Raw genomic sequence first — 18614 nt, 5'->3', positions numbered from 1 at the left:
CCTCAGCCCGGGCTCGTGCGGACACTGTGCTACAGCGGTTCAACTCTGACTCCGTCTTTACCTGGTGCTCGTTCGGCACACGCCGGCGTCGCCGCGGAGCGCACCCCTTCAGGCCGGTGTTGACCAATCAGCGGCGTCCATGCAAATGACGCGGTGGATGTGTGTGTTTGTGCGGTAGCAGCTACGAGCGGAGCTACACAGGCAGTATGGCGGAGCAGGAGGGCACAGGGTTCGGGCCACGGGAGCTGGAGCGGCACCTCCACGGGCTGTCCAGCCGATACTCCGGTGACCAACTGCGGGCCGACAGTAAAGCCTTCTGCGCGGACTTCTGTAAAGTAAGCACCCGGAACTGAAGCTGATGACAGGCTGGTTTTGTCGAAGCTAAGAGGCTACATGCTAACAGACTCCCCTCCCCCAGAAGTCGTAACACGGTTAGCATTAGCAAACAGGCTAATGCTAACGTCCAGCTAATGAACCATAATTACTTAAAAACACACATATTTACCCGCAGTGAACTGTTAACAGTCCACCTAAGAACCCGGGGTCAGGTTTAGGGTTCGGTGGGAACGCGTCCAGGTCCGGAAATGAAACTTAAACGCACCTGGGTGTTTGTTGTGAAGCTAACAGGGCTAATCGCATGAGTAGGATACTCCAGCTAGCCAACAATTAGCACAAGTTAGCTTAAGTTACTACGACGGATATTTACCGAACCGCTTAATTATCAACTTTTCATAGACTGACAGTGCGTTTAGTGAACATTTAACACCTTAGGAACCCCTGAGGTGACCATAGGTGGGTTTGTTAGCATTAGTACACATTAGCTCTAAACCAACATGGTCAGATATGAAAAGGCTGTGTTTGTGATCAGTGGAGGCTGTTTGTTCTGATTTCACTGTGGGTTTAGAGGTAAAAGCCAAACACAAATACTGTCCGATCCACTTTCAGCTGTCACTCTTAAACAGATGAACCACTCTTTACAGTATCTTATCTACAGATGTTTGCTTAGGTTGTAAATAGTCACTAATGTCATGACAGTTTTTTTTGTTTTTAGTTCAATAGTCCATTAAACATGTGTGTGGTAGTCAACCTGCTGCAGTGTCATATAGATGTTCAAAGTAGAAAAGAGTCAAACAGCTCATACTTTATATTGACAGAACTGACTCTGCACTTAGTCCCACCCCCCATGGTTACGGTTGCTAGGCCTGGCAAGCTTTCTTTTGCGGTTCATCCTCGCTAGCATGTCAACAAATGATTCACGTACAGAACAGATGTATATAGGAACTGTAATGTTCTTGCATCGAAGGGTAAGTCAGGATTAGGGATGGAACCATATGAAAATTTCATATCACAGTTATTGTGATCAAAATTATCATGGTTGTCATTATTATCACTATTGTTGAAATTGTGCTCAAAATGTTCAAAAAGTACTGATACACACACTGAAATAATTTAACCAAGTTGTATTTTGGAAACAAAAAACAAAAAAAAAACAGACAAAATAATTGGCATAAGGTACTTTCTGTTGCAGAAACATTCAAATATTAACATGTTAATATCTAACATAGAAATGTGCTTTAGAGGTGGAACCTTATGGCCATTGTTTGACCATTTTTCAGATCAAGTTTGAGTTGTTTTAGTTTCTTTTTCATAGTCAGTCTCTCTCTCCTTTCTCTTTCAAAATGTGGTAATCAAACACAGTTATCATGATAATTGAAATTTAAACAGTAATGCTAACCGTCGGCAATTTCACTTTGGTTTATCATTGCACTAGTAATCGTTACATTCCTAGTCAGGATATTGTTTTATTTGGACCTAACGTTCAGTTTTGACTCCCTGTAGTTTTTCGGTGTCTGATATGTGTTAGCTCCATGCTAAATGCTGTGTTTTCCATCTGTTTATAGCACACCAGGACATTATTCCCACATCATGGGTTTGGCCTCTAGTTGGACACAACTACCTAAGTTAATGTTGGAACATAGTAACTTCTAATCAGTATTCTACTACGGCACTGGTGTCCAGTCCTGGTCCTCCAGATCTACTGTCCAGTCCTGGTCCTCCAGATCTACTATCCTACATGGTTTAGATGTTTCCCTCTTCCAACGCCTGATTCAAATGATTAAACCTATCATCTAACTTTGCAGAAGACTGATAATGACTGTCAGGTGGAAGAGGAAACATCTAAAACATGCAGGACAGTAGATCTGGAGGATCAGGACTGGACAGTAGATCTGGAGGACCAGGACTGGACTGTAGATCTGGAGGACCAGGACTGGACAGTAGGTCTGGAGGACCAGGACTGGACAGTAGATCTGGAGGACCAGGACTGGACCGTAGGTCTTGAGGACCAGGACTGGACCGTAGGTCTGGAGGACCAGGACTGGACACCCCTGGACTACGGTCTTGCAGTTAACAACTGTGTCCTAGTTAGCGTTAACATCTGACCCTCGAACACACACAGTAGTTTGACAGTAGCTGTGAGTGAAGTCTTCCACATGTTTATTCCATATTCAACATGTGTCCAGTTGTGTTTTTGGTTTAGGGAAGGTGAAGAACACAACTTGACCCAAACCTTCTGGATATCTTTCATTGTTTTGGCACTTGGCTTCGGAGGTGAATGCTTTCCAGGCGCTCCTCTTAGTTACCGTTGCTAAGGTGTGATTGGTCAGTGGTGGTTCTAGGGCGGGACTTAGTGAAGGGTCAGTTCCAGGGGTTGATGGATGTCCACTGTTAGGGGACGGTGGCAGCAGCAGCAAGAGGACATGTGGTGGAGCACATACCTGATGTACAGGGCTGTTATGGGCTGGTCCGGGTGGGTCTGACTCCTGCGTCTGTGGGCTGGTCCGGGTGGGTCTGACTCCTGCGTCTGTGGGCTGGTCCGGGTGGGTCTGACTCCTGCATCTGTGGGCTGGTCCGGGTGGGTCTGACTCCTGCGTCTGTGGGCTGGTCCGGGTGGGTCTGACTCCTGCATCTGTGGGCTGGTCCGGGTGGGTCCGACTCCTGCGTCTGTGGGCTGGTCCGGGTGGGTCTGACTCCTGGTCCGGGTGGGTCTGACTCCTGCGTCTGTGGGCTGGTCTGGGTGGGTCTGACTCCTGTGTCTGTGGGCTGGTCCGGGTGGGTCTGACTCCTGGTCCGGGTGGGTCTGACTCCTGTGTCTGTGGGCTGGTCCGGGTGGGTCTGACTCCTGGTCCGGGTGGGTCTGACTCCTGTGTCTGTGGGCTGGTCCGGGTGGGTCTGACTCCTGCGTCTGTGGGCTGGTCCGGGTGGGTCTGACTCCTGCGTCTGTGGGCTGGTCCGGGTGGGTCTGACTCCTGCATCTGTGGGCTGGTCCGGGTGGGTCTGACTCCTGTGTCTGTGGGCTGGTCCGGGTGGGTCTGACTCCTGCATCTGTGGGCTGGTCCGGGTGGGTCTGACTCCTGGTCCGGGTGGGTCTGACTCCTGTGTCTGTGGGCTGGTCCGGGTGGGTCTGACTCCTGGTCCGGGTGGGTCTGACTCCTGTGTCTGTGGGCTGGTCCGGGTGGGTCTGACTCCTGCGTCTGTGGGCTGGTCCGGGTGGGTCTGACTCCTGGTCCGGGTGGGTCTGACTCCTGTGTCTGTGGGCTGGTCCGGGTGGGTCTGACTCCTGCATCTGTGGGCTGGTCCGGGTGGGTCTGACTCCTGGTCCGGGTGGGTCTGACTCCTGTGTCTGTGGGCTGGTCCGGGTGGGTCTGACTCCTGGTCCGGGTGGGTCTGACTCCTGTGTCTGTGGGCTGGTCCGGGTGGGTCTGACTCCTGCGTCTGTGGGCTGGTCCGGGTGGGTCTGACTCCTGGTCCGGGTGGGTCAGACTCCTGGTCCGGGTGGGTCAGACTCCTGCGTCTGTTGTGGTTCTAGGGTGGTTCTGACCCCTGTTCTGTTCTGGTCCTGGTGGTTCTGACTCCTGTTCTGTTCTGGGTTGGTTCTGACCCCTGTGTTCTGTTCTGGTTCTGGTTCCGTACAGCTGGTGGAGGACCACGCCTCCCACTGGAAGCTGCCGCTGCCTCAGCTCAGGATCCTGGAGGTGGCGCTGCAATACTTCAGCCGAGCCTCCGCCTTTTTCACGTCCAACTGTGATCATGTACTGCACACACTGAGCAGTCTGGCCTTGTAAGTACACACACACACACACACACACACACACACACACACAAACACACTTGGAGTCCACTGGTCCAGATCCAGTGGTTCCACATGGACCCAGGTCCTGTCTAATTGTGTTTGTGTTTAAACTCAATAACTGATCTGTTTAGTACATGTATGAACAGGTCTGAGTCAGTACTGTCACATGACACATGGTAGACACGCAGCAGTAATTTAAGTATTTTTAAGTATTTTTATTTCTGTCAGTTGTCCCATGTGTCATGTGACAGTACTTACTCAGACCTATTCACACGTGTATTAAACGTGCAGATCAGGTATTGAGTTTAAAGGTGCAGGAGACTTTGGTCACCAGTTTTTCCTCAGATCTGTCCATCCTCAGTCATCTCCTCAGTTTCATTCGTCTGTTCGTCTGTCTGTCGTTCCTCAGCTGAATCTCTTCCTCATGCTGAACAGTTTCTTAGTTCCATCCACCACAAACAAACCATGTGTTTACAAACAGAGCCGGGAGGGAACTGGGAATCTGTGGAATTTTGTCGTGACGTGCATTATGGGAAGTGAAAGTTGGCTCAGCCACCTGACAGCAGCAGCTGGAACAGACAGGACGTGGAAACAGCAGGAGCTCCCATCCCTCTGTGCATATTCCTCCTGCCTTTCCACGTCATGTTTGTTTCACCCATATTAGGGATGTAAACAATTAATCGACTAACAATTAATTGTTGATAAGAATTTGCTCGATTAAGTTATTAATAGTGGGTTAATTGTCCTTGTCCACCTGTCCACACCTGGCTGAAGGCTGATGGTTTGTCCGCGCTGCGCCGTGGCTGGGATAGGCAGTCATTGAACTGGATCATGGTGTAGATGAGTTCGAATGTCTGTATGGACATGGAGGAGGAGCCAAACACAGACCGACCGTCTGTTTGTGGGAGGAGCCAAACACAGACCGACCGTCTGTTTGTGGGAGGAGCCAAACACAGACCGACCGTCTGTTTGTGGCAGCGGTGCACCCCTGACTAAATCCAGGCACAAATGCAGGGCTGGTATGGGAGCGTTTTCGTGGAGGTTGGTCTAGTCTACAGTCAGTGAAGTTTTACTGTCACTTCTGCGGGGGGGGGGGCAGACTGCACTGTACCCCCATAGTATTAGAAGGAGGACGCAAAGTGACGCACGCACACGGTTACCAACCAACACACACACATCCCCTGGCTGAACTGCACGTGTGCAATACCCAACCCCCCCACCCCACCCCCCCCACCCCACCCCCCCCGATGAAATGCATGTGCGTGCACTCCCCCCATTCCACACACCACACCAACAGATGAATTCCACAGGAAACACTGACTGTATCCAGTGGTTCAACAAATCAGTCATTCAGGAATATGACCTGCTTTTATCAGGAAGTATAGAAACAATATTTAGCTTTTATTCTTAGACTGTATTGAAAAAGAAATTCAGGTTCTCAGGAAAATCGCCGCTTATCAATTCATCGTTAATCGATCGATAAGGGCAACCAACTAACAATTAATGAATTAATCAATAATTTGCATCCCTAATCCATATAATATCATGTGGTTGTGCTGCCGCTGTCAGGTGGCTGTGTGAACCTCCCTTTCCCACAATGCACGTCACGACAAAATTCCTCAGATGCCCCAGTTCCCTACTGACTCTAGTTTTGCTGCGTTTCCACTACGTGGAACCAGCTCGGCTCGACTCAGTATTCCTAGAGACTGTTTCTGTTGCGGCTCGTTACTTCCGTGTCGTCTGTTCAGAGTTGCTGATAAACTCGCTCGTTGCGTGTTGTCTCATCTGAATTTTTATGTCGGCCACCACAGACTGAATCTCCTGGACCGACCCTGGTGTAGTTTTGGCTGTTCTCATGTGAATTAACCTACCGCTATATTTACTGTCCACTTCCACATCTGGTTTTTTGTAAAACAGTGGGTCACAGAGAAAACTGTCTGACCAATCAGTGATCTGCAGTGTGTACACGTCATGTTTTTAGTATCTGGTCCCCGGTCCTGGAACCTCAGTGGAGGTGAGACCAAAAAACTAGTACCAGGTACCAGATTCCAGGCCCTTTTTCGTAATGGAAACGCAGAAAGGCCGAGCCGAGCCGAGTCGAGCCGATACCACGCAGTGGAAACGAGGCATTTGTAAACACATGGTTTGTTTGTGGTGGATGGAACTAAGAAACTGTTCACCATGAGGAAGAGATTCAGCTGAGGAATGACAGACAGACTAACGGACGAATGATACTGAGGAGATGACTGAGGATGGACAGATCTGAGGAAACATTGGTCACAAAAGTCTCCCGCAGCTTTAACCACAGACACTACTGGACAAGACCTGGGTCCACGCGGCTCTGCTAGATCTGGTCTGACCTCATACATGCATACATCAGTTTTCACCCCCAAAGGAATCTAACATGATGTGGATATGAACATTTGACCAGAATAATTGACAGAATAATGGAGAATTAGTTGACCGTCCAAAGTGGTGCTGGGTAATCGATGGAATGTTCCAGTTCATGTGCAGCTGCAGTTTGTGTTCCAGTGGAAATATGTCATGAACCTCTGTTTGTATACGTGAAATAAGTCCAACACAAGGACTGTAGTACCAGTGGGTCTGTACGGGTTCATGTTGTGGTACCAGTGGGTCTGTACGGGTTCATGTTGTGGTACCAGTGGGTCTGTACGGGTTCATGTTGTGGTACCAGTGGGTCTGTACGGGTTAATATTCTGGTACCAGTGGGTCTGTACGGGTTCCTGTTGTGGTACCAGTGGGTCTGTACGGGTTCATGTTGTGGTACCAGTGGGTCTGTATGGGTTCCTGTTGTGGTACCAGTGGGTCTGTACGGGTTCCTGTTGTGGTACCAGTGGGTCTGTACGGGTTCATGTTGTGGTACCAGTGGGTCTGTACGGGTTCCTGTTGTGGTACCAGTGGGTCTGTACGGGTTCCTGTTGTGGTACCAGTGGGTCTGTACGGGTTCATGTTGTGGTACCAGTGGGTCTGTACGGGTTCCTGTTGTGGTACCAGTGGGTCTGTACGGGTTCCTGTTGTGGTACCAGTGGGTCTGTATGGGTTCCTGTTGTGGTACCAGTGGGTCTGTATGGGTTCATGTTGAGTACCAGTGGGTCTGTACGGGTTCATGTTGTGGTACCAGTGGGTCTGTACGGGTTAATATTCTGGTACCAGTGGGTCTGTACGGGTTCCTGTTGTGGTACCAGTGGGTCTGTACGGGTTCATGTTGTGGTACCAGTGGGTCTGTACGGGTTCCTGTTGTGGTACCAGTGGGTCTGTACGGGTTCCTGTTGTGGTACCAGTGGGTCTGTACGGGTTCATGTTGTGGTACCAGTGGGTCTGTACGGGTTCCTGTTGTGGTACCAGTGGGTCTGTACGGGTTCCTGTTGTGGTACCAGTGGGTCTGTATGGGTTCCTGTTGTGGTACCAGTGGGTCTGTATGGGTTCATGTTGTGGTACCAGTGGGTCTGTATGGGTTCATGTTGTGGTACCAGTGGGTCTGTATGGGTTCATGTTGTGGTACCAGTGGGTCTGTATGGGTTCATGTTGTGGTACCAGTGGGTCTGTATGGGTTCATGTTGTGGTACCAGTGGGTCTGTATGGGTTCATGTTGTGGTACCAGTGGGTCTGTATGGGTTCATGTTGTGTTTTGTTCTCAGGAGTGTTTCTGAGTTACTGCTGTTCTTTGACCAGACTGACTTCAACCAGGAGCCACTGAAACACTTCACTATCACATTCCAGGTGAGTACCAGGAGGAGGGGTAGTGGTACTGGTAGTAGTACTAGTAGTAGTAGAAGTAGTTAGGGCTGGGTAAAAAAATAGATTTGAGCAATTTCGTTTAAATTTTGCGTCCTCATTAAATGTTAAATGGACTGGACTTCTCTGGTGTGTTTCCTCCACCTTCATGGTGCTCAGAGTGCTTTACAGTTCCTCACATTCACACACACCAGTAGGCGGCTGCTGTCAGACTCTACTGAGACACATGTTCGGGTTCAGTGTCTTGCCCAAGGACACTTCAACATGTGGACAGTCGGAGCCAGGATTCAAACCGCCGACCCTTTGGTCGTTGGACGACCCGCTCCACCAACTGAGCCACAGCCGCCAATTAGTAGTGGATGAGATGGATTTTTCCGAGCAGGACTGGGAGTAGGCAGAAGCACAGGCGGCTCCGTCTGTGAACCCTGAGGAAGACTTGGGTTTACTCGTGACGGCTCTGGTGTGAAAAAGAGGCGGAGGAAGGGTGAGGAAAAGCCCTGAGCTGGAGGCCCTCCTGTCCTCAGACTGAACCCACCGTGTGAAGGAACTGGAAACATGGAGGTTCTGAGGAGAGTCCAGGACGCCAGTGGTTCTGGGAAGAATACCTGGGATCCATACTATCAGCTATGGCTGAGGATGGAGTTAGAGGAAGAGGAAGTGACAATGTCCGACCGCTACACCCCCCCCACTCCCTGACCAACTATCACATAGTGCAACCCCCCCCCCCCCCCCCCCCCCCCCCCCCCCGAGTAGAAGCCTCCAGCCATAAAACAGAATACAGATGAGGCAGAAGTCTGTTCTGATCCGCTGTACAAACATGGACCTGTTCATTATTTCAGAGCAGATTCATCTAGTTCTGCTCAAATGTCAGATTCATTTCCTTTCTAATATCCGTATTGATCCCAGTATTGATGTGTTGCATGATTGCAGTACTCAAATAATCAGGTTACAACTCAAAATTGTACTTTGGTATCACTAAATTAATTTGAATCAATCAATTAATACTGAATCAAATCGATAATGGATCGGATCAAATCAAATCGTGATTAATCGATTCAGAACCTTATGAATTAAAATTGAATTGATTATGGAAATTGGCCATGATACCCAGGACTAGTAGTAGTAGTAGTATAGTTGTAGTAGTGTAGTAGTGATAGTTGTTGTAGTATAATAGTAATATTAGTAGTATAGTAGTAGTAGTAGTACATTTTATTGATGTCCTGATCTGGATTTTTTTTGCTTCTGATCCTATTTTTTTTTTAAGGATTAGTTTTGCAGATACTGATCTTATACCGATCCGATACCGACTCCTTACAATGACAAATTTAAATGTGTTTTCCTTATTTGTAGGTTCTAATTCTAGTGTTTGACTGTGGAACCCAGTGGGTCTGAATGTGGAACCTGAACTAAAACTACTATGACCCCTTTAACCCTTTAGTGGTCTGAGTCTATTTAACCTATTTTTCAGTCCTTTAGATTTGGCCTTTATATACCATATATATATATATATATATATATATATATATATATATATATAAAATATATGTATGTATGTGTCTTGTACCCGTGTTTGGGATCTGTTTTTCTATCTTATGTATTATTTTTTCACTTTAACCTACTGTATCAACACAAAAGGACAAAAAACACACAAAAAAGATAAAATCCTATTTGAAAAATGTATATAATTAATTGCATAAATAACACACAGATGCTTAAGGAACCTTTTCAAAGACTTCAAAAGTGAATATTGGTTCCATCAGTGTGGGCGGAGCCTGGTGGTTTTTTCTAACACCCCCTCTGTGTTCATTCAGGAATGTCATTCGGCGTTGGCGAAGCATCAGAATGTTCACTTGCATCAGGTGGAGCGTTGGGTCCAGGGGGGCGGGCCTTGGGCCAGCCACGCCTTCCAGGCCATTCTCAGAGAGTCCAGTTTACCTCAGAAAGAAGGTGAGTTTGCCCCGCCCTCTTTTCAGGTCAGGTGAGTTAGCCCCGCCCTCTGTTCAGATCAGGTACACTGTTGACCTGCGCACCGCAGCAGAATTAATCAAAGGTGGGGGCTTGAAATCCTTGAACATGCTGGAATTTCAGTGTTGTGTTTTCCAGGTCTGAAAACTGCTTGAATTTTAGTTTGAGTTTGACTCCAGGTAAATTCCAGGTGTTCCCAGGTAAATTCCAGGTGTTGTCAGGTAAATTCCAGGTAAATTCCAGGTGTTGTCAGGTAAATTCCAGGTAAATTCCAGGTGTTCTCAGGTAAATTCCAGGTGTTGTCAGGTAAATTCCAGGTAAATTCCAGGTGTTCTCAGGTAAATTCCAGGTGTTGTCAGGTAAATTCCAGGTGTGCTCAGGTAAATTCCAGGTAAATTCCAGGTTTTTCTCAGGTAAATTCCAGGTAAATTCCAGGTGTTGTCAGGTAAATTCCAGGTAAATTCCAGGTGTTGTCAGGTAAATTCCAGGTAAATTCCAGGTGTTGTCAGGTAAATTCCAGGTCCAGTTGGATCTGAACCTTTGTCTCTTTGGTTCCAGTGTGTCTGAAGAACTCCACGTACCTTCCCCCTTTTTTTGTTTTTTTGGATAAAACTTTGTGTTCTCCTTTAATTTCTGAACTTTTGTCTTGTTATGAAACCTAATTGTAGGTGTTTATTCATAATCCACTGTCCGTCATTGTGACTAAACTAACTCATCCTGAGTATGTGTTTTCCTGTAGTTATGGATAGAAGGTGGGAATGAGCCTTGAAAGTGCTTGAACTGGACCTTCAGTAACCTGCTGCTGTTCCTGGTCCCAGTGTGTGTCTGCTTCATCACTCTTTTTTGTTTTTGTCTTTTTTCTCAGTGGAGGAGTGCATCGGCTGTGAGCTGCCGGTCTTCCTGGAGCTCCGGGTGCGTTACCTTCTGTCCTGTGAGCGTCTTCCGGAGGCCTTGGCCTTGGCTAAGTGTTGTGCCCAACATCCCACGGCAGGCCAGCACCTGTTCTTCCTCCAGGTCTACCTCACATGGCTCTACAAAACCTCACAGCATGAGCGCCTGCACAAGGAGGTGGGTCTAGGGACCGAACGGCATTATGGGATGTAGTTTGTCCGTCGTCCTGCTGCTGTTCCGCCTTCAAAAGTCAGTTCCAGAGTTATTGAACCCCCGTGCAAATGTTGTCATTCACAAAACTGCAGGACGGTGAAGGACTTTAAATGATGCAGAACATTCAGGAACACACCAAAGACTTCATTCCACCACATAAAACCGACATTTTTATGAAAACAAACACAAATACACACTAAATGATAATCTGACTGTCAGAAATATTGAACCCCTCATAGTAACATTCTACCTGAGGACATCACATTCTTCTGCAGAACTTCCTGGTACATGTAAGATAAGATGACTTCTTCCTTCTACACGTTGAAGGTTTCCTGGACCTGAGGAACCAGACCCCCCCCCCCCCCATGTTTCTGGGGTCGGCAGGGGTGTAGGTATGGGGTCAGGGGGTGTAGTTCAATTTTTATTTTTTTTTTCCAACTTTATTGAAAATATTTCGGTATACAAGACATCTAAATTTTGAACAAACAAGATGTCAAAAAGTAAAAAGCATTTGAACAAGTAAGTTTAAGAAAACAATGTATAGATTTAAAGACACAAACCAGAATAGACAAATAATAGTATAAAAAAGTAAATAAATAAATAAAAAAACATATCTAACAAAAATAAATTATTAAATCGATGCATGAGAGTTCATTTTGTTTTAAAGAATTGTTTATAAATTGCCAGGGTGCTAGAGCGTTTTTTTTTGTTTTTTTTTTTGTTATAGATAAATTCTAAAGATTAAATATATTTTTCAAATTCCATTTGGAAGATTTGAAAATTTGGGTGAGTTTTTTTTTTTTTTTTTTGGCATATTTATTTTTATGCATATGATTTTATGTATATGAAATTTTCCAAAATGATCAAATTTACAACCAATTTTACATTACAAATGTCATGTTTAAAGCTATACCGTATGATGTGGCATTTTTACACTTTTCTTTTGTCATCTTCAAATGCTCCTAATAAGCATGTGTCAAACTAAAATGTAAAAGAAATCCACCAGGTATTGAAACTCAAAAATGTTTAATTCTCATATATTTCTGATAAAAGTCTGACCAATCATTTTAGTCAGTCCGAATAAAATAATTGGCCGAACCTGACTGAGCCTCCTGTCAATCATCCATTACGGTCGTCCAGCATCCGATCCATTATCGCCATCTCTGCATCTGATATGTGTCCCTCTGAATCTGAGGCTTCACTCACGCTGCTCCTGTCACTGACCACAGTCTACTGTCTAGGATGTGTTTGGATAGAACTCAAATGCTCATGTGGAAGGCAAAAAAAACGGATTTATGAACAGAAACAACAACTAAGAAGAACAAACAGGAGTCCGATTAATGAAGGATGGAGATAAAAGTCCGGAAGTCAGGTGTACTGGACTGAACAGGTCTGCATAAAGCTCAGCTTTTATGACAGTGGGACTCATACAGGTACATGTACCTGGTGTCACACATGTAAGATGATGTAGGATGAGAAATGTATGGACTATGAAACTTCAAATGTCCACGGAAAAATTCGCGGAGGCCACGCGTTCACAGTGCGCGCGCCCGTCGCCTGGGCATCTCATCTCCGTGGTGCAGTGAAGACACTGACCCAGTACCGCACAGACCACACCCTTAAATACAGGGTCTACTGATGGAACAGGGGTCGCGGGCCCGCGGCAGGTGGATGATGTATCTGATTACTGAGGGAGGGGTCTGCGGACACACCGAAGTGGACCGGACCTGCCCCTCCGCTTCGTCTGCGCGCATCAGGTGAGAGGAGGCGAGCCTCAGAGCTCAGGCAGAGGGAAGGGGGCGGGGCTTTGGAGGGAGGCGGGTTGTTCATGTTCAAACTTTTACTAAGTGCTGTGAGAAATGCCACATCGGTAGGTAGAGCTTTAAGATATGTAATTACATTTTAGGAAGTTATAGTTATCTGTCGTTTCTTCAGGTTTGTGTCGTAGTGTCCATATTTGAACGGTCTTTTTAAGTGCTGTTGTTTCCTCAGGTTTGTGACTTTTTTTTTTTTTCTTTTTTTTTCCTCAGGTTTGTGACTTTAACGGAGAAGATGCCGTTCACATCATCTGCAGTTTGGAGTGTGAGGAAAAGGACGAGCTGTTACTGGCCCTGAACAGAGCCTTCCTGTCACAGCAGCTCCGCAGGGGAGACATGTACTATTTATGGTAAGACCCATGAACGCAGCATCAGCTTCACATTAACTAAACTATGTTCTAGATGTGTTTGTTCTATAAACAGATGTATAGACCCTATTTATTTATTTCTCTTCTTTAATCCACACTTGTCCAAACGGTTGCTGCAGTCTCTCGTTGACAGTGGAGGTTGCGTCTTGGTGGTTCTGCGGTTTGGTTTTCATTGTGACCCTCATGTTTTTCTTCTTCTGTTTGTTGTTTGTTTGTCTTCTGTTCGTCGTTTGTTTTTCTTTTTGTTTGTTGTTTGTTTTTCTTCTGTTCGTTGCAGTGATCTGGTTTCCATTTGGAGTAAACTTCACAGTCGGTTGAAAACGTCCAAACAGACTCTGTTGAAGGAGTGTCATCAGCTGATGCTGTCGGCAACCAACGTTAACTCCATCTTCCCTTTCATCAGGATCATCCTGGCAGAGGTGAGACGTTCAAGGACACTCAGGAAACCACACACACCAACACCAGTCACACCAACATGGGTGTCACTGGTTCTTTTCATGTTCAACTGAGAATCCACAAACAGAAAACAACAAAAACGACTGGTTATTTCATTATTCATGTATAAATGAAAAATTTAAAAAAACAGTTTTTCATTCTTTCGCACAAATTAAAAATGGGAAATAATCAAATGGACTGTGTATCTGTTGGGGACTGGATTATATTTTCAGAAACCAAGAAAAACAGGTTTTTGTTTTAAAATAGATGAATTTAAGAATGAAATAAAGAAAATAGTAGAAAATATGGAGATAAAACCACAAATTTTATAAGAATAAAGTCGTAAAATATGGAGATAAACCCTAAATTTTATGAGAAAAAAGAAAGTTGGGGTTTTATCTCCATATTTTGTGACTTTTAAGATAGAGGAATTAAAATTGAATTTCAAGGCGTTTTTCAGCTTCAAAACATAAACGAAATTTAAAAAACAGATTAATTTTTGTTTTCTCTTACTACTAAAATATAAAGTCTGTACCTGACAGAAATGGAAAAACGGACCAAAAACAGCTGTTTTTTTCATTTTCTGAGACCGGATGTTGTCATTTTCATGGACAGAGTGCTAATGCCATCGAGGTCACAAAGATTCTTACCAACGATGGGTTTGTACGAATCTTCCAGTTCGTACAAAATCCTGAGTTCGTAGTCATTCGTGGAGGGAGCATGTCTGCGATGTCCAGATTTCGTACAAACCCATTGTTTGTAAGAATATTTGCAGAATGCATTAGACAGAATATGAGCAAACCCATGACTGTCCACACAACCACACCAACAAGTCAGGAACTTCAAATCAGATATCTGAAATGTCAACACGAAACCACACATTAGGTCCGTTTGATTATTTACAGTTTTTAATTTGTGCGAACAATCGAAGGAATGAAACACAACTTCATTTTTGATTTTTGATTTGTACATGAATAATGAAATTTTACAACTTTAGTCTTGTAAAATTCGTGGTCTTATCGCCATATTTTACGACTTTATTCTTATAAAATTCGGGGTTTTAACTCCATATTTTCTTCCATTTTCCTCTTTATTTTCTTAAATTCTTCTATTTTAAAACATAAACTAGTTTTTCTTTTGTTTCTGAAAATATAATCCAATTCCCAACAGATACACGGACCTGGTCCATTTGATTATTTCCCATTTTTAATTTATGCGGATAATCGAAAGAATGAAAAACAGTTTTGTTTTTTTTTATTTTTAATTTGTACGTGAATAATGAAATAACCAGTCGTTTTTTCGTTTTCTGATTGTGGATTCTCAGTTGAATATGAACAGAACCAGTGACCCACAGATTCAAATGCACAGTTGTGATGATGTTTTTTTTCTTCTACTGTTTGTGTCGGTCTTCAGTTGGGTGAAGGTGGGGTCCAGTTTTGCGTGGAGCTTTGCGCTAACGCCCTCAAATCCTGCCTTTTGTGCGACGCGGTCACCAAGTCTCTGATCTACAAAACCATCGCCAGCCTGCTACCCAACGACCTGGAGGTGTGCCGGGCCTGCGCCCTCCTGGTCTTCTTCCTGGAGCGCACCGTGGACGCCTACAAGATGGTCTACCTGCTCTACATGCACCCGGACCAGGAGTACCACGTGGACTGCAGCCCCATCGGAAACCACATCCGCTTTGAAACCCTCCAGGTACGACAGAACCGGGTTCAGGAGCCGCAAAGGAATCTGAAACACTGTCACCACACAGTCTGAACTGTCTGAGTCTGTCCCCATCTACTGACCTGAACTGTTAGTTCAGCTTCCACATTCAGAACAGCTCAGTCTGCAGTGGGCAGGACCAGTCAGATACTATCAGGGCTGTCAAACTCATTTTAGTTCAGTTCCATATTTAGCCTGATTTGATCTGCAGCGGGCCAGACCAGTAAAATAATGACTTAATAACCTATAAATAATGACAAATCCAAGTTTTTCTTTTTGTTTTAGTACAAAAAACCCCAGTTAAATTATGAAAATACTTACATTTTACAAAAAAGATGTGAATAACCTGAAAAAGCAGAAATTTCATTTGAAAAATTAGTGCAATTTTAACAATATTATGCCTGGACTTATTATTTCCACATGTACATTTACACACAATGTTCCATAAACATTTGGTAGCAGGCAGAATATTGTTAAAATTTTGGAGTTTAAAACTAAAATTTGAACAATTTCTACAGTATTACATGTCTTATTATGAATGCAACTCCAGATCCCAGTGAATCCATAAATGCACCAAACATTTAGGAACAGGCAGAATATTGTTCAGATTGCATATTTCAGGTTGTTCATCTGTGTTTTTATTTGTGTATTTATTTGCATTTTATTGTGAAAGAATAGTTTTGTAAATGTAAATATTTTCACATTGTAATGTTATTTTTTTTCACATAAATTTTTTCTACATAATTTTTCACAAAGAAAATTTGTTGTCATTATTTATGGGTTATTGTGCTGTTATTTTTACTTCAGATCATATTGGTCTGTATGTGGAACCTGAACTAAAATAAATCTGTGGAATTTTTGCACTTTGTAAATTCATCCCAGGGCCGGATTGGAACCTTTGGTGGGCCGCATGTTTGACACCCCTGATATAAATAATGACAACTGCAAATTTTTCACTTTGTAAATGTAAATATTTTCATGTATGTACACTAAAACAAAATATAATTTCATAAAAAATGTGAATAACCTGAACAAATATGAACAACCTGAAATGTTTTAAGAGAAGTACAATTTTAACAATATTCTGTCTGTTATTAAATGTTTTGTGTTTGTAGATCCACTGTGATCTGTAAGTTATAATGTACATGTGTAAATGGTAAACTGAGGCAGAATATTGTTAAAATTACACTGATTTTTTCAGTTTTTTCATGTTATTCACATCTTTTGAAAGGAACGTTTGTAGATGTAAACCTGTTCATATTGTAAATTTACTTTTTTCAGTCTAAAACAGAGAAAAATTTGGAGTTGACATTATTTCTATATTATTCTGTTGTTATTTTACTGGTTCGGCCCACTGCAGATCAAATTTAGCTGAATGTGGAACTGAACAAACATGAGTTTGACAGCCCTGCTATAACCAGTCAGTTCAGTACAGGAGCCATGAGTATTGCTCAGTAAATGCAAAGAACGTGGTTTTTGTGTAATTTTTATTTGTTGCAACGTTGAAGTCAATGCCAAGTTGTTGTTAATAAGTTTTTCTGTTTTGAAAATGCTATGACAGTGTTTTTCAACCTTGGGGTCATGACCCCATGTGGGGTCACCTGAAATTTCTAGTAACTGATAAAAAATTTTTTTAACTTACTAATAAAAAATTTACATTATATAGCCTAAATGTTGCCTAAAATTAACGTTCATTTGCAACATATTATAGCACACTATTACACGATCAAAAATAAATTAATTTTAGCCAAAAAATATGTCTCTGTTTTGAATGTCTGGGGTCACTAGAAATTTGTGATGTTAAAATGGAGTCACGAGACAAAAAAGGTTGGAAACCACTGTGCTATGTTGTGGAACATAAACTGGACTACACAGTTGTACATATATTTAAATTTTTTCTATTTTGAAGTTTTAAAATTTCCAACTGGGTTAAAATGACTTGTATAAAATTGGTAGGAAATATTGTTTACTAGGCCTGTAACGGTACACGTACCGAACTGAACCGTTTGGGTCCACACCTGTTGGGTTCGGTCCACAGCTGAACCCAAACAGCACAGAATGATGAGAAAAAGAAAAAGGAACGAAAGGCATTGTTTGATGCGGAACTTTAAATCCACTCAAGTTTCACACGGACATATGGAAGGACGCACACATTGACCCGAAATATGAAATAGCAGCTGATATAAGGTTAAAAAAACAACAAATATGATGTGAACCTGGAAGGAACAGACTGAAGACGCTCTGTCATCAGTCCAGTCCAGTTCGGATCAGTTCAGGTTCAGGTGAAAGACAACAACGGGGAAAGAGACGGAGAGAAGACGGATGTTGTTTACTGCCTATGAACTACGGTAGTTCTACAACACTGACACTAGCTCTGTCTGTGTGTGTCACACACGCTGTATAACAGAGGAATAGAACTCAGAGTTGGCCGTTGAAAGTTTATAAAAATAAAGTTTCACTTTCGTTTCACGCCAGCGTTAGTTTTGTTAGTTATGGACCGGACCACACCCCCCCCACCCCCCAGGCTCCGACCAAAAAAACAAAACAAAATTAAAGCCGCAAGCGGCATCTAAAGGCCCTCGCCACGGGCACGTCCAGTAGAAGTATGTCCATCGTTCAGCAGGTGGCGCTCTAGCACCAAATTTCAATGTCTTCTAATGAATGGGTGTAGCCTGGGAGATCGACAACTGATTCAAATTTGAGGCAAATCTTTGTTTGTATGTCCGAACTAAAGAAAGTTTTGTATAAGTAAATCTGTAGGGGGCGCCATGCAGCTAAAAATAAATTTCTACCACTGAATGGGTGTAGGTTTGCGAGATGTACCACTGAGTCAAATTTGAGCTAAATCAGTGTTCGTATGTCCGAATTAATGCAATTTTCGTGAAGGTAAATTATTAGGGGGCGCTAATGAGCGAAGTGGCAATTTCTTTTGATAAATGACTGTAGGCCTGGGAGACTGAACACTGATTCAAATTTGAGCCAAATTGGTATTCGTATGTCTAACGTGAAGTAATTTTCGTAAAGGTAAAATTGTAGGGGGCGCTATGGCACTGAATTTCAAATATTTCTGATAAATGGGTGTAGGCCTGGGAGATAGACGTCTGAGTCAAATTTGAGCCAAATCGGTGTTCGTATGTCCGAACTGAAGAAATTTTAATTAAAAAATATGAAAAATTTTTGTAGGGGGCGCTGTAGTGCAAAATTTCAGTTTCTTTTGACAAATAGGTGTAGGCCGGGGAGACAGATGTCTGAGTCAAATTTGAGCCAAATCGGTGCTTGTATGTCCGAACTGATTTCATTTTTGTAAATGTACATTTGTAGGGGGCGCTATTG

The 18614-nt window shown here is 43.8% G+C and overlaps 1 protein-coding gene across 2 annotated transcripts in view; it reads left to right on the top strand.

The window, feature by feature from the left end:
• Positions 1 to 178: 178 nt before the first annotated feature.
• LOC115415965 (uncharacterized) overlaps positions 179 to 18614 on the top strand; it is a 36860-nt gene continuing 18424 nt past the window's right edge. For both annotated transcript variants that reach the window (XM_030129646.1, XM_030129645.1), the window contains exons 1-8: positions 179 to 335; positions 3975 to 4120; positions 7792 to 7873; positions 9700 to 9835; positions 10719 to 10921; positions 12988 to 13124; positions 13420 to 13561; positions 14991 to 15272. In XM_030129646.1, the coding sequence (XP_029985506.1) occupies positions 207 to 335; positions 3975 to 4120; positions 7792 to 7873; positions 9700 to 9835; positions 10719 to 10921; positions 12988 to 13124; positions 13420 to 13561; positions 14991 to 15272 (1257 nt within the window). In that variant the 5' untranslated portion in view covers positions 179 to 206. The remainder of the gene's footprint in view (positions 336 to 3974; positions 4121 to 7791; positions 7874 to 9699; positions 9836 to 10718; positions 10922 to 12987; positions 13125 to 13419; positions 13562 to 14990; positions 15273 to 18614) is intronic.

The sequence above is a fragment of the Sphaeramia orbicularis genome, unplaced genomic scaffold, assembly GCF_902148855.1.
Source record: "Sphaeramia orbicularis unplaced genomic scaffold, fSphaOr1.1, whole genome shotgun sequence".
Lineage (NCBI taxonomy): Eukaryota > Metazoa > Chordata > Actinopteri > Kurtiformes > Apogonidae > Sphaeramia > Sphaeramia orbicularis.
This window is presented reverse-complemented; position numbering and strand designations above follow the sequence as displayed.